This window comes from Callorhinus ursinus, unplaced genomic scaffold (genome assembly GCF_003265705.2).
Source record: "Callorhinus ursinus isolate GAN/ISIS: 27379988/994484 unplaced genomic scaffold, GSC_fseal_2.0 scaffold31, whole genome shotgun sequence".
Classification (NCBI taxonomy): domain Eukaryota; kingdom Metazoa; phylum Chordata; class Mammalia; order Carnivora; family Otariidae; genus Callorhinus; species Callorhinus ursinus.
The window spans coordinates 14764410-14780838 of NW_027397093.1; the positions used below are offsets into that span (position 1 = coordinate 14764410).

Genomic DNA, 16429 nt, shown 5'->3' on the forward strand with positions numbered 1-16429 from the left:
TGCAGGCATCCCTCGAGCTGGCTGGCAGCTTCGGGAGGTAATCATCAGCCACACAGCGCAGGGGGCACTGGCCGCCCGTGGAGCCAGGGTGAGGGAGAGGCTGGGAGTAAACAAACAGGCTCTAACAGCAATTAGTGCAAGTTAGGCATGCCCCCCACTCCTACATGGGGGCAGGGGAGCTCCTGTTCGTGTCCCCTGCTCATGTGTGTCTGCCCACAGGGACCGAGCAAGTGGGTCTCTGGGCAAAAGACCTCTTACACACTGGGTCTCTGCCCAAAATGGAATGGCATTATCTGTGCCAGCCACTGTGTGGTAAAGCCTTGATTACTCGGAACCTCCAATTATCCAGGATGCTCTTGGCATTCTGTTGGTAGCCCGCAGGGAAACAGCAAGAAAGGAGTTGTTTGACGTTTGTTAAAATAACAAAACACTTGCATGCTCCATTAGCCAGCCAGCCAGCCAGCCTCTGGCCAGCCTCCTGGCCCTGTCCAGAGTGCTGGAGAGCAACCCCTTTGCTCCCATCCGCAGAGCTCCGCCTTGCACGTGCCTGATTCAGGGAACGAGGCTTGCAGGGCCGCATTGGAAATGTCCACTCCTTTGCCAGGGGTCATTTTTCGATTGAACAGCTTGCCATGTGCCAGGCGCTGTGCTGGAGACAGAGATGAACAAAGCATGTTCCGCTGTCTCCCGGGGATTGTGGCACGGTCAGTGACACTAGCTGGTACTCAGTGACCGTTTACTTCATGGCCGATCTTCTCTAAGCATTTTTCAAGCATTTTGCTCTTGTTGAATCCTCGTGACAACCTTGTAAGGCAGGTACTGTCCTCCCCTGGTGAGGAAACCGAGGCATAGGGAAGTTGAGTAACCTGGCCAGGGCCATGCTGCCTAGGCAGAGCCAGGGTTCCAGCCCAAACTGTCTTGCCCCAGAACTCCAGCTATTCAGAACCGTGCTTGGTACAGGGAGAGCAGATTTTGCACATAGCTGTAGGGAGATAGAAAGCCACAGCAATGTCATGGCTGAGACGTAGAATTTTGGTCAGAAGGAAACTCCCTTGGGGTGGAGAAAAGGGTGTAAGGTAGTGAGGCAGGATTCCCTAGGCCACTTAGGCTGTCAGCCTCACTCCTGACAGTTCTCTCTCACAGAGCAGAAAGGTGGGCAGTGTCCCAGGATGCAAGTGCTACGTGCGGATTTTCACCAGATTCTCCCATTAAGCCTCATGGGTAAGACCAGCGGAGTTCAAGCTAAGCTACACATTCAAATCATCCGGGGAGCTTTTAAAAACCCTCATGTCCAGACCACACTCTGTGCCAATTAAATCAGAATCTCTGGTGGTGGGTTTTGGGCTTGAAGATTTTTTAAACTTCCCAGCTGGGTCCAAAGTGCAGGCATGATAGAACCATTGAGCTGGACCAGACCTTCCATCAGCACCTGCATTCTATCCTGAAGAAACTGTAACCCTCCTCCTCCTCCCCATGTCTGTCTACTGTGTGTGTCTGTAGCTACATCAGGATGAGGAAAACCACGGCCTGGCCATGACAGCTGACACTCGGCTGGAAGGGTGGCTGGGGTGAGCTCTGTGGGACTTGCATCTTTCCCTCGGAGTTCCCATTTTACACCGACCCTACTGTCCCCTGCATGTCCCCCACCCTGATCATGGTGCTGTGCTGCCCCAGTGCCCACAAAATACTCTCTCCTCCCTGTAGCACAGCACGCTTACCTAGCATTTTCTGAAGGAACTTGATCGATCTAGAAGCCAAAGGCAACCGACAACATATGGGTAATAAAACAGTGCGCCGGTTCCCAGAGTACAAGTTTATGCCAGAGAATCCTAGTTTAAGTGTGGAGTTGGCCTGAGCGCCAGCACCTTTCATGCAGGAGCCTGCAGTCCTGCTGGGATGGGCTACTCAACGTGGCTCCCCCGTGGTGTCCTGGGGGTGCTCAATCAGGTTAAGTAGCTTGAAATTGGCCACAGTGGGAGTATTTGCACCACAAAACATCGGCAGATGCTACACATTGGATATTTTCCTCCTCGGGGAGTGGATTGTGAACTATGAGCCAGCACGCCACTGGCTCAGATCTCCCCGCCTCCTGCCTTCAACCTAAGTTTTGTTTCCCAGAAGGTGGTTTCCCTGGGGGTTGGGGTGGGGGGGCTACATAGCTCATTCCTACCTGCTGGTTGTCTTAGGGGCTTTTCTTATTTTTCACATGGTCAGGGAAATCTTAGTTCTCCGACAGTGGTCTTAAACCTGAGCAGACAGTTTTGTAAAGTTAGCGTTAGCAACCTTGTTTGGCAAGCATGGGAAGGATTTTCAAAGGAGCCATTTTCACCTCTGCCCCCCAGCCCCGCGCAGGGAGAAGAACCTTTAGGGGAGGTGAGTACTCTTCCGTCTGCATGTCCTGTCATCCCTGCCCGCAGACCCTTGGCATACACACGGCAGAGTAGACAGTTCTGGTCCTCCACGCGCACTCTGCCAGCCGGAGGAAGGGCGTGGCAGAGGCTTACTGAGAGCTGACAACCCAACCGTCATTCTCTGGGCATTTGGAGGCACTAAAAAAGGCCCGGAAGAGCCTGGGGGTGGGGACGGGGTGGGGGTGGGGGCTCTGGAGGCGCCTTCCAGGGGCCCAAGTGAGGGGGATGTTGTGGGACAGGGGGAGCAGGGACATCAGCAGCGAGGAAGGATAGGCACGGAGAGCAAAGACCAGAAATCTGACTGGGAAGATGAGGGCCAGGCAATTTGATTTCCTTCCTCAGCTGTCTCCAGACGAGCCACTAAGACTGCGTCCCTTCGGCAGACGACTGTCACGAGTCCTCTCCGGAGCCTGGCCTGGGGAGTGTGCGGGAGTTGACGCCCGTCAGCCCGCCTTTGCTGGCCAACCTGAGGATGGAGGTGGAGCAGGGGCTCACAGCACCGACTTTTCTCCTCCTTCCTTCTGCTTTCCCAGAAGCTTGTAGTGAACGGAGGCGGGGGGGGGGGGGGGAGTGTGTCTAGGTTCATTAATGGAGTCTCTTTTTTTTCTGAGTACCATTGACACACCATGCTACATGAGTTTCAGCTGTACAACAGAGCGAATCTGCACCCACCTTATGCTGGGTGCCCACACCAGGGCAGCTGCCGTCTAGCTCCCATGAGCGCTGCCACGGTCACGGATTCTTAAAGCACTCTGTGCCTTCTGTCCTCTCACTGGGGTGCCCACCACACCCTCCACAGCTTGGTAACCCCATCCTCCTTGGAGTGTATATGATGGTCCCCCCCCCATGATAACCCCTGTGACCTCAGGAGGCAGAGGACCATTTGAAAGATGAGAGGTGGGGGTTCAGGGAAGTTGAGGGGCTTGCCTGAGGTGGCGTGACTGTAAATGGCAGATCCGAGGTTAAGGATGGGGTCTCTGCCCCATCCCCTTCCCCCAGATGGTCTCTCTATCAGGAGGGGGCTTCCAGCTCCCGATCCACACCGTCTTCCCTGAGGGCCGTAGCACTCAGCTTGCGGTATTGGCGGGGGCATGCGGTGTCCTCTGTACCCCAGCAGGGCAGGAGCTACTTCCGTGTCCTTCCTGCACCACCATCTCCACCTCCTGCCCCCACTAGGATGCTCAGGCCAGGGCCCTGGGGTAGGCTCAGTCACTGCCCCCGCCTGGCTCCTTCCAAGCCTTCAGGAGGGACAGACCCAGCCATGAGTGAAGAATGTGAATGTGAGTGTGCCCCAGAAGCTTTCTGGTTACAGGCATAATTCTCTGTTTCGCTATGTTACCATAGTTTACCTGCTTGTCTCTTGTGGCATTTTGAGTGAGGACATGAAGCTCTGCTCAGCTTAGCACTGCATCCTTGATTTAGTTGGTTAGGTTTCCAGCCTCCAAGTGTTGCATCCAGGCTGAGGAATGGGGACAGGCCCGGCTGCTAGGCCAGCCTAGGATCCCTGGATCCTTGAGCATGAATGTGCCCACAGGCACCGGCAGAGGCCAAATGGCTTCCCAGGCGCTGGCCTCAGGCCCTAGGCTGGGCGCCGCCCCAGTATCTTTACCCAGGATCTCAGGGACCTTTGTGAGGTGGTGTACCAAAGAAGCAGACTCCACACTCCCCAGAGTCCTGCAAAACCAGGAATTCTGGCCAGAGGCATTTGTCCAGGTCAGGGGCGAGCCAGCCAGCCATGTGTAAACTCTCTAGTGCACTCCAGCCTGCGGCAAAATGTGGGGTGCCCTGTGGTTTCTAAGCTGCCTGGGAAGCCAGACAGCTTGCACCCTGGGCCACCAGGCTGGGGACCCTCGGACCCTAATTCCGGAAGGGACCTTAGAGGTCATGGGGTCTAGCTGCATCGAAAGCAGAAATCAGAGGGCTGGTCTCTGCTGAGTTCTGTGTTGGCGTCTCCCTTAGTATCCTTTGCCACCTCCCTGTGCCCAGACCCCTCCCCGCTCAGGATCTTTTTACACCATGGGTGCCACACATATGAAGAATAGTGCTCTGGAGTGACCATTTTTATCAGCCTGTCTCTAGCAGGTCCCACTGGCACAAAACAAGGTTCCCGGGCAGTGGTGCTAATGACTGGTGAGGGAAGGTCAAGCTGACCTCGGGGAAGTAATTTCCTCTAAATACTGCCCACTCGGATTCTGCTATTACTGATTACTTTAGGCTTCCACAGACATAGGCAAGAGTCTGGATGGCTATCTGCATGGGGTCGCTGGGCTGCAGCCTTGTGAGGTGACAGGAAGAAGCAGTGCACCCGTGCCCCACCCATACAGCCTTCGTGGTGCCCAGTCCGGGTGGGGGCCTTCTTCTTCTTCTCTGCCACGGGCCTCTGTGGGGCTTTAGGCCTCACTGTGGAAGTGTCTTATCACCACCAGGCACTGGAGTCCCTGGAAAAGTCAGAGGAGCAGGACTGTGGCTTCATAAAAGGATTCTAGAACCTCCTGTCCTACATTCTGCAGTCACAGGCTGCGAGATGAAGGAACCCCAGAATGCCTTGTGGACTCCGCCTCTCGTTACCTGTAATAGTGAAAATTGGAAACAAGCTGAGTGTCCCTCTGCACACCATGGGCTACCGTGCAGTCATAGAAATGTCACTGACTTGCAACCTGAAAAGGTGTTTACATCATTGAGAAAAGCATGTTATGGCATAGGATCTAGGAGGCCTTTTTTGAAATCTAGATGCACCTACCATGCACATGCATATTAGTAAGTTGGGAAGGCCATATACCAACACATTACCAGTGATTGGTTCTAGATGGTGGGACATAGGTGATCATGGTTTTGCTCATCAGTGTTTTCTCATTTTCTGAATTGGATGACTGGTGCTAACGGGCCTGCGACCTATCACACACCCTTGCTTCACAGATGCCTGGTCCTGACTGGCAGGTGTGCACAGAGTGGGTCAGGCCAGGGGAAGGGCCCCTGCTCTTGAATGTGCTATGGTCAGAGCCACTTAAGCAGGTGGTGGTGATGGCGGAGCCCAGCGTGGTCCCAAGCCTGAAGGAGCTTATGATCCAGTTCAGGAGGCAAAACATCCATTCATCCATTAATTCATTCATTCATCCAACATAGTCATTGAGCACCCAGTGGGAACTGTGCTAGGCATTGCATTTACAGGGTGAGCAAGCACATTCCCTGACCACAGAACACAATGCACAATGCGTGTCTGGTAGACAGTGTTATGGGAGTTGGTTGGGGACCACAGGGAATGACAGAAGAGGTGGCCTTGGGGCTAGAATATGAAGGTGAGAGGGAGAACTGAGGCCCTCTTCCTCTCCATGTGTGCCAAAGTCCCAAGACTGGCTTCTGTTACCTCCACGATGCCAGTGCGTCTTGTGGCCTTAGGAAGCTTACTTAACCTCTCCAGCCTCAGTTTCCCCGTCCACAAGATGCAGATCATTTCATATCCTCCTCCACCCTCCCGCCATCTCTCTCTCTCTCTCTCTCTCTGTCTGTCTCTCTCTCGTCAGGATGCTATGAATATAAATTTTCTTCTTTAAGCCTTATCCAGAAACTTCTAGTTGGCCTCTTGGTTTGCTAGCTTGGCTGCTCCACTTGGTTGATTCTGCCGGCTTTGACAGTCTGGTGGCCCCCTTGCTCCGTCCTCGGAGCTACTTCCACGACTTGAGCAGTTACGTATGTCAGGGCCCGGAGCTCCACCTGCTCCCGGCTCTGCGCCCGCCCCTGTCTGTGACAGAATGGTTCCAAGAGCTCTGCGACCCTGGAAAGGCCGGCCTGGTGGTGGATTTGGAAACGACAGCTGGGAACTCTCTAGGCCTGGAGTCGTGGGGACTTGCTCCAAGGCGGGGCCACACCTGGTCTTCATGTCACATCCAGCAGACCGAGGGCAGGGGCGTCACAGGAAGACCCCCCTCCCTGTCTCATGAGCACCAGCCACTCTGTAGGCCACCGGCCCCCTCCCTGGCTCAGGGATGCGGGGCAGTCAGGAGTCCAGAGAGAGAAACGTCCTAGTCCGACCCCCTCTGGAGAAACTGAGGCAGGACCAATGGTCCCCAGTGGCAGGTGAGGAGATGGGGTGACTTAGCAGCTTCAAACCTCAACCCCCACCCTGAATTGAAGCCGTATTGACAGTTGAGGTTATGTCACCCTCAGCCCGGGGTCCAGCCCTTAGTGAGTTGCTCCGTGAAACCTGCCATTGGTGATTTCCTTCCAGCTGCTGAGAGACAGGTGGATGGAGACCAGCTCTGGCCTTGGCCTTGCCCCTCAGTGTTGTGGGACAAAGCGCTGGGTGGGTGGGGACTGGGGTCACTCGTCTTGCTTTTACTCCCCTCTCAGGAGTAAATCTGCTCCAAACCCCACGTTCTGGTAAAGTCTTGTCTTTGCTTCCTTCTTTACCTGAGCCTCCAGGTCCGCCTTGGACTCTGGGTCCCTCCCAGTGCCTCCTTCACAGGTAGGCGCCTGCCTCCGGACAGATAAAGACCAGCCACACCCTCCGCGCCCTGGGGATTCAAGCCAAAGAATAGCCCCTGCCTTTAGGAGCTCCTGAGTTTCCTGTGCCACAGGAGAGGGGGGATGCGGGGCGGGGGGAGGGTACGTGCTAACAAAGAGAGCTGGGCGCTCAGGGAGCTCTGAGCCTGGTCCCCCAAAGTGCTACGGGAGGGCGAGTTCCTGGGAGCGTATTTGGCCGCCTGCTCCAGCCCTGGGACTCCTGCGCGTGCCTTCTCTATGTTCTCAGCAGGCCTCCGTGTGAGCCTCAGCTTGGCCACCCAGGGGCTGGCAATCTGGGGAAAAGTTGCTTCCTCCCACTGTGCCTCAGTTTCCGACTTCCTCCCAGCTCTCATGGTCCCTCTGCCGTCATCCGTACAGCCCCTGGCCAGCAACCCACGCTCAGGTTGGTCCTCTCAGCGGAGGCCATATCCAGGGCTCCTGACCTTTTCGGAGTGGTGGTGAGTGATGCTGTTTTGGAATGTTGGTGAGACTGGGGAGGTCCAGAGCCAACCACCACCAGGAAAGAATTCTTGAGATGGCTTCAGTGCAAAAAAGGTGGTTTTATTAAAGCCCAGTGACATGACCCATGGGAAGATGAGTGAGGAGCGAGCGACTGATGATATACTTTGGAGTGTGGTTGGGGGGAGTGAAGATAAGGGAGTTTCAGAAGGCTTTTCATATGCTAAAGAAGGCTCCCGGGGGAAACCCGAGGCCTTGCTTTTGTCAAACCAAGGTGGTTTATCCCTCTAGCAAGGCTTTAACATTAAGACAGTGGGAGCTTCCTGGAGGATCTTCATACTCTGCCCTCCTCAAGTATTTGTCCATGGGCTGCAGCTTATATGGACCTTTAATTTTATGTACATTCCCTTCTGCCTTTGTTCTCCACATCAGTAGGGGGCTTGGGGAGCTGTGGCCCTCGCAGGGGCAGTCTGGGGCTCCGCATCTCTGCCCTGCACAGGAGTTGTGGCTTTCTGACCAGGGCACTCACAGGTCTCTGTACCACCCAGCTCCCTCCCAAAGTCCAGGGACTTCCCCTCCAAGGGGAAGCGGGGGGGGGGGGGGGGGGCACAGAAACTCAGAGCTCTCTAAAGCCCCCTCGGCAGGGTAGGCGAGGAGGCATATTTGCTTCCATCCAGGTCATCTCCTGGGGACGACCTGCTGCTGGCCCAACTGGCCAAGCTCCGGGACTGAGGCCGGCGTGCTCCACGGCCGTGGTGCTTGTGCTTGTCCTCGGGGATGGGGGTGGTGCTCGGCTGCGGTGCTTAGTGCAGGTTCCAGCCCCGTGAGAGGAAGCCAGGGGCCCGAGCACGGCGTGAGGTCACCCCCTGGCTTTCACCGTCTCCCTGCATTTCCCAGAGAAAGCTGAGATTCAGAGATCCTGCCTGGGGCAGTGGTCAGGCACCGGAGAAGCTAGTCTTGTCTTTCTGATTCCAGAGCTCTGTCCAGCGTCTTCACCACCACCTACCCACACCCCCCAACATATCGCAGGAAGTAAAGGATCTGGGAGGGGGGCGTTCACCCAAAGAACGTTTTGGACTACAAGTTTCAGAAATTTTATCATGGAAGAAGGGACAGGTTTATTCTGTATTGTGATGCAGAGCAGAACAAGGAGGCGTGGAAGATTCTAGAATGCATCGGAGAAATCTCCAGGAAACCCTTTCTCTCAGGGCAGGTCAGCAAATATGCCTCCTTGCCTACCCTGCCGAGGGGGCTTTAGAGAGCTCTGAGTTTCTGTGCCCCCCCCCCCCCGCTTCCCCTTGGAGGGGAAGTCCCTGGACTTTGGGAGGGAGCTGGGTGGTACAGAGACCTGTGAGTGCCCTGGTCAGAAAGCCACAACTCCTGCTGGGTCCCAGGAAGCCCTGCAGGAAGACTGTTTTCGGTCTCCTGTTAAACTACTGGAACCTGTGGAGGGTTTTCCTAGCTGGTGCGGGGTGGGGGGAAATGGGAGGCCAGGCTGGAGGGCCCAGTGGGAGGTGGCATGAAGAGCCCAGACTCAAGCCAGCAGGCCCGGCTTCGTATCCTGGCTCCAGCACTTTCCACCTGTGTGACCGTGGCCAAGTTACCTAACCTCTCCACAATTTTTCTCATCTGTAAAATGGGGACAAGATGGTACTCTGCGAAAGAGCTGTTGTGAGGATCGAGAAACTTAACCTAAAGAGCTGAAGTCACCAAGCACTCAACACTCATGAGTTAAACAAAAACAACCACCGGCAGAGATCCCGAATGGCTACAAACTCCCACTTTGCTGGGAGCATCTTGGGCTTGACGGCCTGGGGGAGGAAGAGGCCTCCAGGGGTACTGGAGTCGCCTGTTGATGTAAGTGTAAGTCCTTTGGGTTGCTTTCTCCCTTCCCATGGCCACCAAGGCCGGGCTTGGACTCGGGGGGGCACTGTGAATGAGCAGGCAGCCCCTGACCATCAGTGTCCTCATCTGTAAAGTGGGTTGAGGAGCACCTGTGGTGCTCTACCCCATGGCTCTGGGAAGGATCAAATATGGAAGCGCTTTATACACTGAGGGACAGGCACCTGTGAGGAACTTTCCTGAGGCTGTGGCCTCCCCTTCCCTCCTCCTGTTAGAGCTAGGGAGTAGCTGTGTCCCAGTTACCAAGTCCAGAAGGGAGGAGAATAGATGTCTTCAGAGGATTCCATTGTGGGGCACTTTCCGAAGGGTGGGCCCCGCTCACCCTCTTTCTGGACCATGGAGCCCCAGGTGCTGCCCACCCCTCACTGCAGCTCCAGGGGAGGGGAAGGGAAGAACACACAGAACCTCGCTGGAGGTCAAGGGTCCCTCAGCCTGGAGGTTGGGGCCGGCAGGCCCTGGCAGCCCCATTTGAAAGCCTTAGGATGGCAGGGTGGCTAGAGCCCCTTGGAGACTCAGCACGGTTTCTGGAGAGCGATGAGATGAAGAATACACACATATCCTTTGACAGAGCAATCCTGCTGCCAGGCATCCATCCAAAGACGTTATCCCACCGACCCTGAAGGACAGAGGCCACCTGGCTGGCCATTACTGGCAGAGAGGAGAGCTAGAGGGTGGTAAGGACTCAGGATGGTGTTCCAGGCAGCTGTCCAAAGCAGATGTGCGCAGCGCCTCGTGGGTGGCTTGTAAAACATGGTTTGGTCACCAGCACCATGAGTATTGGGCACAGGTGCCCTTCCCACTCAGAGGAAGAGGACTTCCTGATGGCTGATGCCAGGGCTGGGGCAGGAAAGCCTCGTGATGAGCCTTACTGCAAACTTAGGAACTGCATCTAGATGCCACCAATAGAACCTTCCAGTCCCCCCGCTGCCCCCAGCTCTGTCTGGCATCCTAGCCCCACTCTTTTGCCCCTACTTCCCTCCAGCCACAAATTCCCCTTCCTGTCATTGAAATCCTGTCTACCCTTCAAAAGTCCTGGTCACGGGACTCTGGAGCCAGATCAGAGGGCCTCCCACTGGCCAAATCTGGGGCAGTTTGGGCACCAAAATGATGAAATTCAGCAAGGAACTGTAAACCGCTAGAAATATAGGAGTCCACACTGATGATAAATAGATCCATGGGAGAGAAGGTAAGGCTCTTGCCTACAGCAAAATGCCGAGGGGCTGCTGGAGTTGGAAAGTCAGTTTGCAGCCTTCGTAAAGATCAGATCAGGCAAGAATCAGCAGGTGTTACGTCTAGGGGTGATGGATTAATTTTGACGAGGAGCAGGATATTTGCACGCTCTTAAAGTGTGTCCCTGCAGACTTATAAGTTGCAAGGGAGGAAAAAAAACAAAACAGTAATTACACGGTGGAGAAATCAAGTAACGCCCGGCCTGGGTGATGACAGTTAACATCACGTATGAGGGACAGATGGACAGATACAGTGTGCCTCCTGTGTGATAGCCCAGGACCCTACCACCTCTTTCAGCTGAGGACCCATAATCCCAGTCTCACCATGAGGACGCACCAGACAACCACAAATCATGGGATTCTTTTTCTTTTTTTCCAATTTTTTTTTTTTTAAGTAGGCTCCAACACCTAGCTTGGGGCTTAAACTCACAACCCTGAGATCATGGGTCACCTGCTGTACCAATTGAGCCAGCCACGTGCCCCAAAACATAGGACTCTTTATTAAAAAGACAGAGATGATGGTCCTGATATTCTTCCAAAATGTCAATATCACAAAAGACACATGAAAGGAATGCAAAGAGACAGGCAACACCTGCCCCTACACTGGATCCTGTACTGGAGGGGGCGGGGGATGATCTAAGGGACGTGATTAGGTCACCTGAGAAAACTGAAATATGGGCCATATGTTAGGGAAGGGTTCTATCAATGTAAACTTAGCAAATCAATAGCGGTGGTTATGGCAGAAAAGGTCTTTTACTTTTTTAAACAAGATTTTATTTGAGAGAGAGAGAACATGAGCAGGGGGAAGGGGCAGGAAGGAGAGGGAGAAGCAGGCTCCCCACTGAGCAGGGATCCCCAATACAAGGCTCCATCCCAGGACCCTGGGATCATGACCTGAGCCGAAGACAGACATTTAGCTGACTGAGACACCCAGGCGTCCCAGAGGATGTCTTTATTCGTAGGAAATACACAATGAAGTAGGGATGAAGGGCCATGGTATGTGTATATTACCCTCAGATAATTCAGAAAAAAAATTGTGTGTGTGCATGTGCACGCAGAGAAGGCCCAGGCACAAATGATAAAGCAAACAGGGCAAAAGGTTAACAACCAGTTAATCTTGGTGAAAGGTTATGTGGTGTTCTCTGTACTGTTTCTACCTTTGCAACTTTTTATAAGCAATTATTTCCAAAAGTAAAAAAGTAAAAAGTAACTTGAGAAAATCATATTTAAAATGTCCCCCAAGTAAAAAATTGTTACGCTGGAGGTCTAAAGAGAGACATACTAGTAGATTCCACTTGGATTAAGTTCAGGATCCCGTAAGTGAATCAGTGGTGAGAAAAACCAGGGGGTGATAAACTGGGAAGAGGCACAAGACAGCCCTATGGGAATGCTTGAAATGTGCTCTGGCTTCATCTGGATGGAGAGTTTACCTATGTGTTCATCTACCTGCACTTGAGGCATTATGCTGTATGTCTTAAAAAAAAAAAAATTGGTTCTTAATTAAAAAAAAAACACAGAAACAGAAAGAGATCTGTAACACAGTACCATTTACTTATGTTAAGAATATGCGTTTAATATGCCAGAGTGGTCTAAAATGAAAAACCAAACAACCACAAAAAACAGAAAACCCTTCATCTGCCCAATGCAAGGCGCCCAAAAGAGGTAGGAGTTGGTTCTTACCATTACTGATGGCCTGAGGTTGTGCAGGACTCAGGGGTTAAGGCCCTGGCCCTGTCCTGGGCTGGGGTGGGAGGTCCCACGGTGTGTGGGCTGCTCGCAGAGTTGGAGCAAGGTGGAGGGGATGTTTGCATCCAGGACAGCTCAGCCCTGGGCCTGTGTGTTGGGGCCTTGGCTCCTGATTGTTGGCTGCGTGCTCTGTGTCCAGCCCCTGTTCTGAGTGCCTTGTGTTAACTCTCTAAGCCTTTCAACAGCCCTGTTGGACAGGTGGTGGTATTTCCCTCTGTTCCCTCTGATAGTCATATCTGATGTTCCCTGAGTACTGTGCAGAGTGCATGCACTCCCCCATTCATCTTCAAGCGGTCCTGTGAGGTGTATCCTGTAATATGATGGTTAGTGATTTGTTTTAGGCTCACAGCTGTTAACGGGGCCTCCAGGGACTTGACCCGAAGCCTGAGTGATCTTAAAGGTTAGGTGTGAGGCTCTGTGGAGGGTTAGCAAGAGTTAATATAGCGGCTGCCTTGTTCTGCTCCTTTTTTTTTTCTTAATTGAGGTAAAACTCATATGACATAAAATTAACCATTTTAAAGTGTACAGTTCAATGGTATTTAGTACATCCACCATGTTCTGCAACCATCACTTTACCTAGTTGCAAAGTGCTTTCCTTACCCCAGAGGAGACCCCGCACCCGTCCCCCAGCCCCTGGCAACCGCTCATCTACTGTCTGTCTCTGTGGGGGTGCACGTTCTGGACCTTTCCTATAAATGGAATTGTACGCTGTGTTAACTTTGGTGTCTGGCTTCTTTCATTCAGCATCACGTTTTTGAGATTCAGGGCACGTAGCAATGCTTTTCCTGGCTGAATACTGTGTTGCGGTTTGGATATAACCACGTTGCGTTTGTCTGCTTACCTGTGGTGGGACACTCGGCGGATCAGGGCCCGCCTGTGGGGACATCTGTGCCCAAGTCCTTGTTTGAGCACCTGTTTTCCCTTGTTCCAGTTCTACCCAGGAGTGGCCGTGCTGGGATACATGGCAGTGCTAACGTTTCACTGTATTTGTGGGGGGATGCTTCCCTGAATGTGGTTGTAATGGTGCAGTGGGCTCCGAGGGCCCCCTCCACCCGGGGCTGGACGCCAGCCGCTAAACCCCACACGCAGTGGGTGATGGCGTCTTCCTGTCCCCTGTCCCTCTCTGCCTGCTTACCCCCGGCCCCCAACCTGTCTTCTCTCCTCAACAGATGTACCTGTGGAGAAGCTGGCTGCCATGCCTGCCTTGCGCAGCATCAACCTCCGCTGCAACCCCCTGAGTGCTGAGGTGCGCGTCATTGCTCCGCCACTCATCAAGTTTGACATGCTCATGTCTCCTGAGGGCGCCCGGGCCCCCCCCGCCTTAGGCCTCGCTCCTCACGCCCACCCAGCAGGGGACAGAGGCCACCTGGGCTGGCACCCTGAGGGGAGGGAGTCCCACAGGCCCCTGGGAGGCCAAGCCTGGGGGGCTGGGGGGGGTGGGCCAAAGAGTATGCGGTGGGAGGGGGCGCAGCTGGTCCAGGATAGATAGCTTAGAGCAGTAGTGGGCCCTGGAAGGCCCAGGAGGCGGAGGTGAGGTGGGGCTGGGGCCTGGATGCTGGGTACTCACAGCTTCTGTGCACATTTGGGCGCATCCCCACCCTCTCCGAGCCTTGGTATTTGGGAAGGGGGGCGTCTGCCTCCTCTGAGCTCCTTGGAGGCTCTTTGGGCAACACATGCCTTCAAGTTACCCTCACATCATCAGGCACCTTCCGAGCCCACAGATGGCCATCACCGAGCGCTTTCTGGGCCACTGTGGGTTTGAGGCCTTGGGTCTGGTGTTGCGAGCCAGCCGCTTCCCTGAGAGGAATAGGAGACAGCCTCCAGCTGTTTATTGCTTCTTGAGGACTGACCTGCATGAGGCCCTCTAAGGGGCCCCATCCTCAGCCCTGTGGGTCTCTGGATTGGCGGGAGCCTGAACCAGGAGTCATGGGAAAGCTGTGGAGAGAGTGTGGCCCTGTGCTCTAGCCAGGGCTGAGAACGTTTATTAGGAGCCCAAGGCCCATCAGGCCAGGAAACCAGAGGAGCAAATCAGGTCGGCTCAGTCCTTCCTCATGATGAAGACATCAGCGGGGTAGGAAGTGCCCAGTGCGCCTCGGGACAGACCAGGTGTGCCTGGAGTGTGGTGAAGGAGCCGGAAGCACGAAGGAGAGGTGTGCCTGGCATCAGCCCTTGCACCGCAGGAGAGGTGGCCCAAGAGAAGCAAAGCCAGCTGCGTCCGTGGCTCTGGTACAAGGTAATTGCCTACCTCCACAGTCTGTGGCTGCCTCGTCACTGGTCCACCTGGGGGCAGAAGGCACTTTGGACCATTGGATTTGTGGCTGCCCAGCTCCCACGCCTCCACCCAAAAGCCCTGATGGCCTAGTCATTTCTGGGCCCTCCACCTGGAGTCTAGGATGTGGCCAAGCCATAGGGCTGGGACTGAGGGCTTGCCCGGGACATGGGACTGCAGTGCTCTCACTGGGACAGTACCTGGCAAACAGGGACAACTGGTTTCCTACCAGGAAAGGGCCTGGGGCTCTTGCTTTCTGATGGTATCTGTGGTGCGGAGAACTCCTGACTCCTGACCTCCTGACGCCCTAGGTACCCACCTCCCACCTTCTCATCTGTGGAGCAAGCCGACTCAGAGCCCAGAGCGCACCTGGCCTGGCCCTTTGTCTTGGTCTGTGGAAGATACCTGAGACCCCAGGACGTGGGGCAGGCCAGGCCAGGCCATCCAATCCTACACCCACGCACCGGTGGCCTCTCTTCCACTCCCAGGGTTAAGCTTCTCTCAGCCCAGACCCTCATTCTCAGAATGCTGTGTTCCTTCTCCCCTCCCCAGCCCTGGGGCCTGCTCCTGCCCAGGCCCCCTGTCTCCTGGCAAGGACTGACAGGTGGGACCATTGTTGACCCATCACTGAGTGCTCAGTGTCTCAAGAGATGCTGTGTTTAGTCGCTCATGTCATAAGGCTTGGTTCAAGCTCTGGGAAAGGGGTTTGCAGGGCAAGGAGGTCCAGGTGGATCTTCAGGGCTGCAGGGCTCAGCTGTGGACAAGTGGGAACTGTGGCCCATTCCAGGCTGGCCTGGCCCTACCCACTCTGTGTCCCAGAGTCAAAGAAGAAGTGTACTTTTCTGATAGGCACAAAGGCACTGTGTGGCCAAAGCCTTGCAATTCAGAGTGTGGTCTGTGGACCAGCAGCACTGGCATCCCTGGGAACTTATTAGAAATGCAGAATCCCAGGCCCCACCCGAGGCCTCCAGAATCAGAACCCGCATTTCAACAAGATCCCTAGGCGATTCCTATAAGCACTTTACCGTTTGAGAAGCCAGGGTCTAGTGGTGACCCTAGGGCTGTCCTTGGAGTGGCGGGTGGAGGTTCTCAGCCCTCCCCCTGCTTCTCCAGGTTTCTGAGCCTGTGCTCAGCCCCCTCCCTAAGCCAGCCCTGGGACACCCCGGGGCTCTTAGGTCTTTTCAGAGTCTGCGTGACTCTTGCAGCGAAGGGAATGACCTGAAGTCACCAGATGAGAGTGTGCCTGGCCCTCTGGATACTGCCTTTCTGGTTACCCTCTGCATACCCCTCTGCACACCCAGCTCCTGCTCCCCCACGTCCTCACGTCAGGCCCTTTGAAGGGGTTGTTGCTTCTGGAAGTTGTTTTCTCCTCTGCTCGGAGAGTTTGCCTTTGCCTGTGTGGGAAAGCCTGAGCTGTGAGAGAAGCCCCCACATCCAAGCCCACAGTGTAAGTGAGCCCTTAGCTTCAGTCTGCAATAAAGAACGCATTGGTTTCATCCGCCTGCTTGGTGCTGGGTTCATTATTTCCGCACAGACCTCCCGTAGCCTGGGTGTCAAACCTGAGGGGCTGCCCCTCTTGTTGAAAGCTTGAGGTTCAAAAGGCACCACCCTGGGATGATACTCAGAATGTTGACAGGTGGGTGCCGAGGCAGCCAGGCAGAGGTGATGCATGGCCTAGAATTGTGCAACTGCAGGGCAGCCAGACCACAGCCCGGGCGGTGGCGGGGCGGGGGGCGGACCACAGACCTGGGAAAGGATGGAGGCACCTGCCGTCCCCCAGTTTCTCCTGTACCGATGCAAGAAATTACACCCTTAGCAATTCATTCGTCAGGTTCTGTGGTTCTCAGAGAGAGGTCTCAGGACCAGCACACCTAGGGAGCTTGTTAGACGTGCAAATTCTCGGCCCCAGCCCA

At 54.7% G+C, this 16429-nt stretch overlaps 1 protein-coding gene across 14 annotated transcripts in view; it reads left to right on the top strand.

The window, feature by feature from the left end:
• The window catches only part of LRRC20 (leucine rich repeat containing 20), a 105597-nt gene extending 89585 nt beyond the window's left edge, over positions 1-16012 (top strand). For all 14 annotated transcript variants that reach the window (XM_073878879.1, XM_073878881.1, XM_073878877.1 and 11 more), the window contains one exon: positions 13417-16012. In XM_073878879.1, coding sequence (XP_073734980.1) covers positions 13417-13736 — 320 coding nt within the window. In that variant the 3' untranslated portion in view covers positions 13737-16012. The remainder of the gene's footprint in view (positions 1-13416) is intronic.
• Positions 16013-16429: the final 417 nt, after the last annotated feature.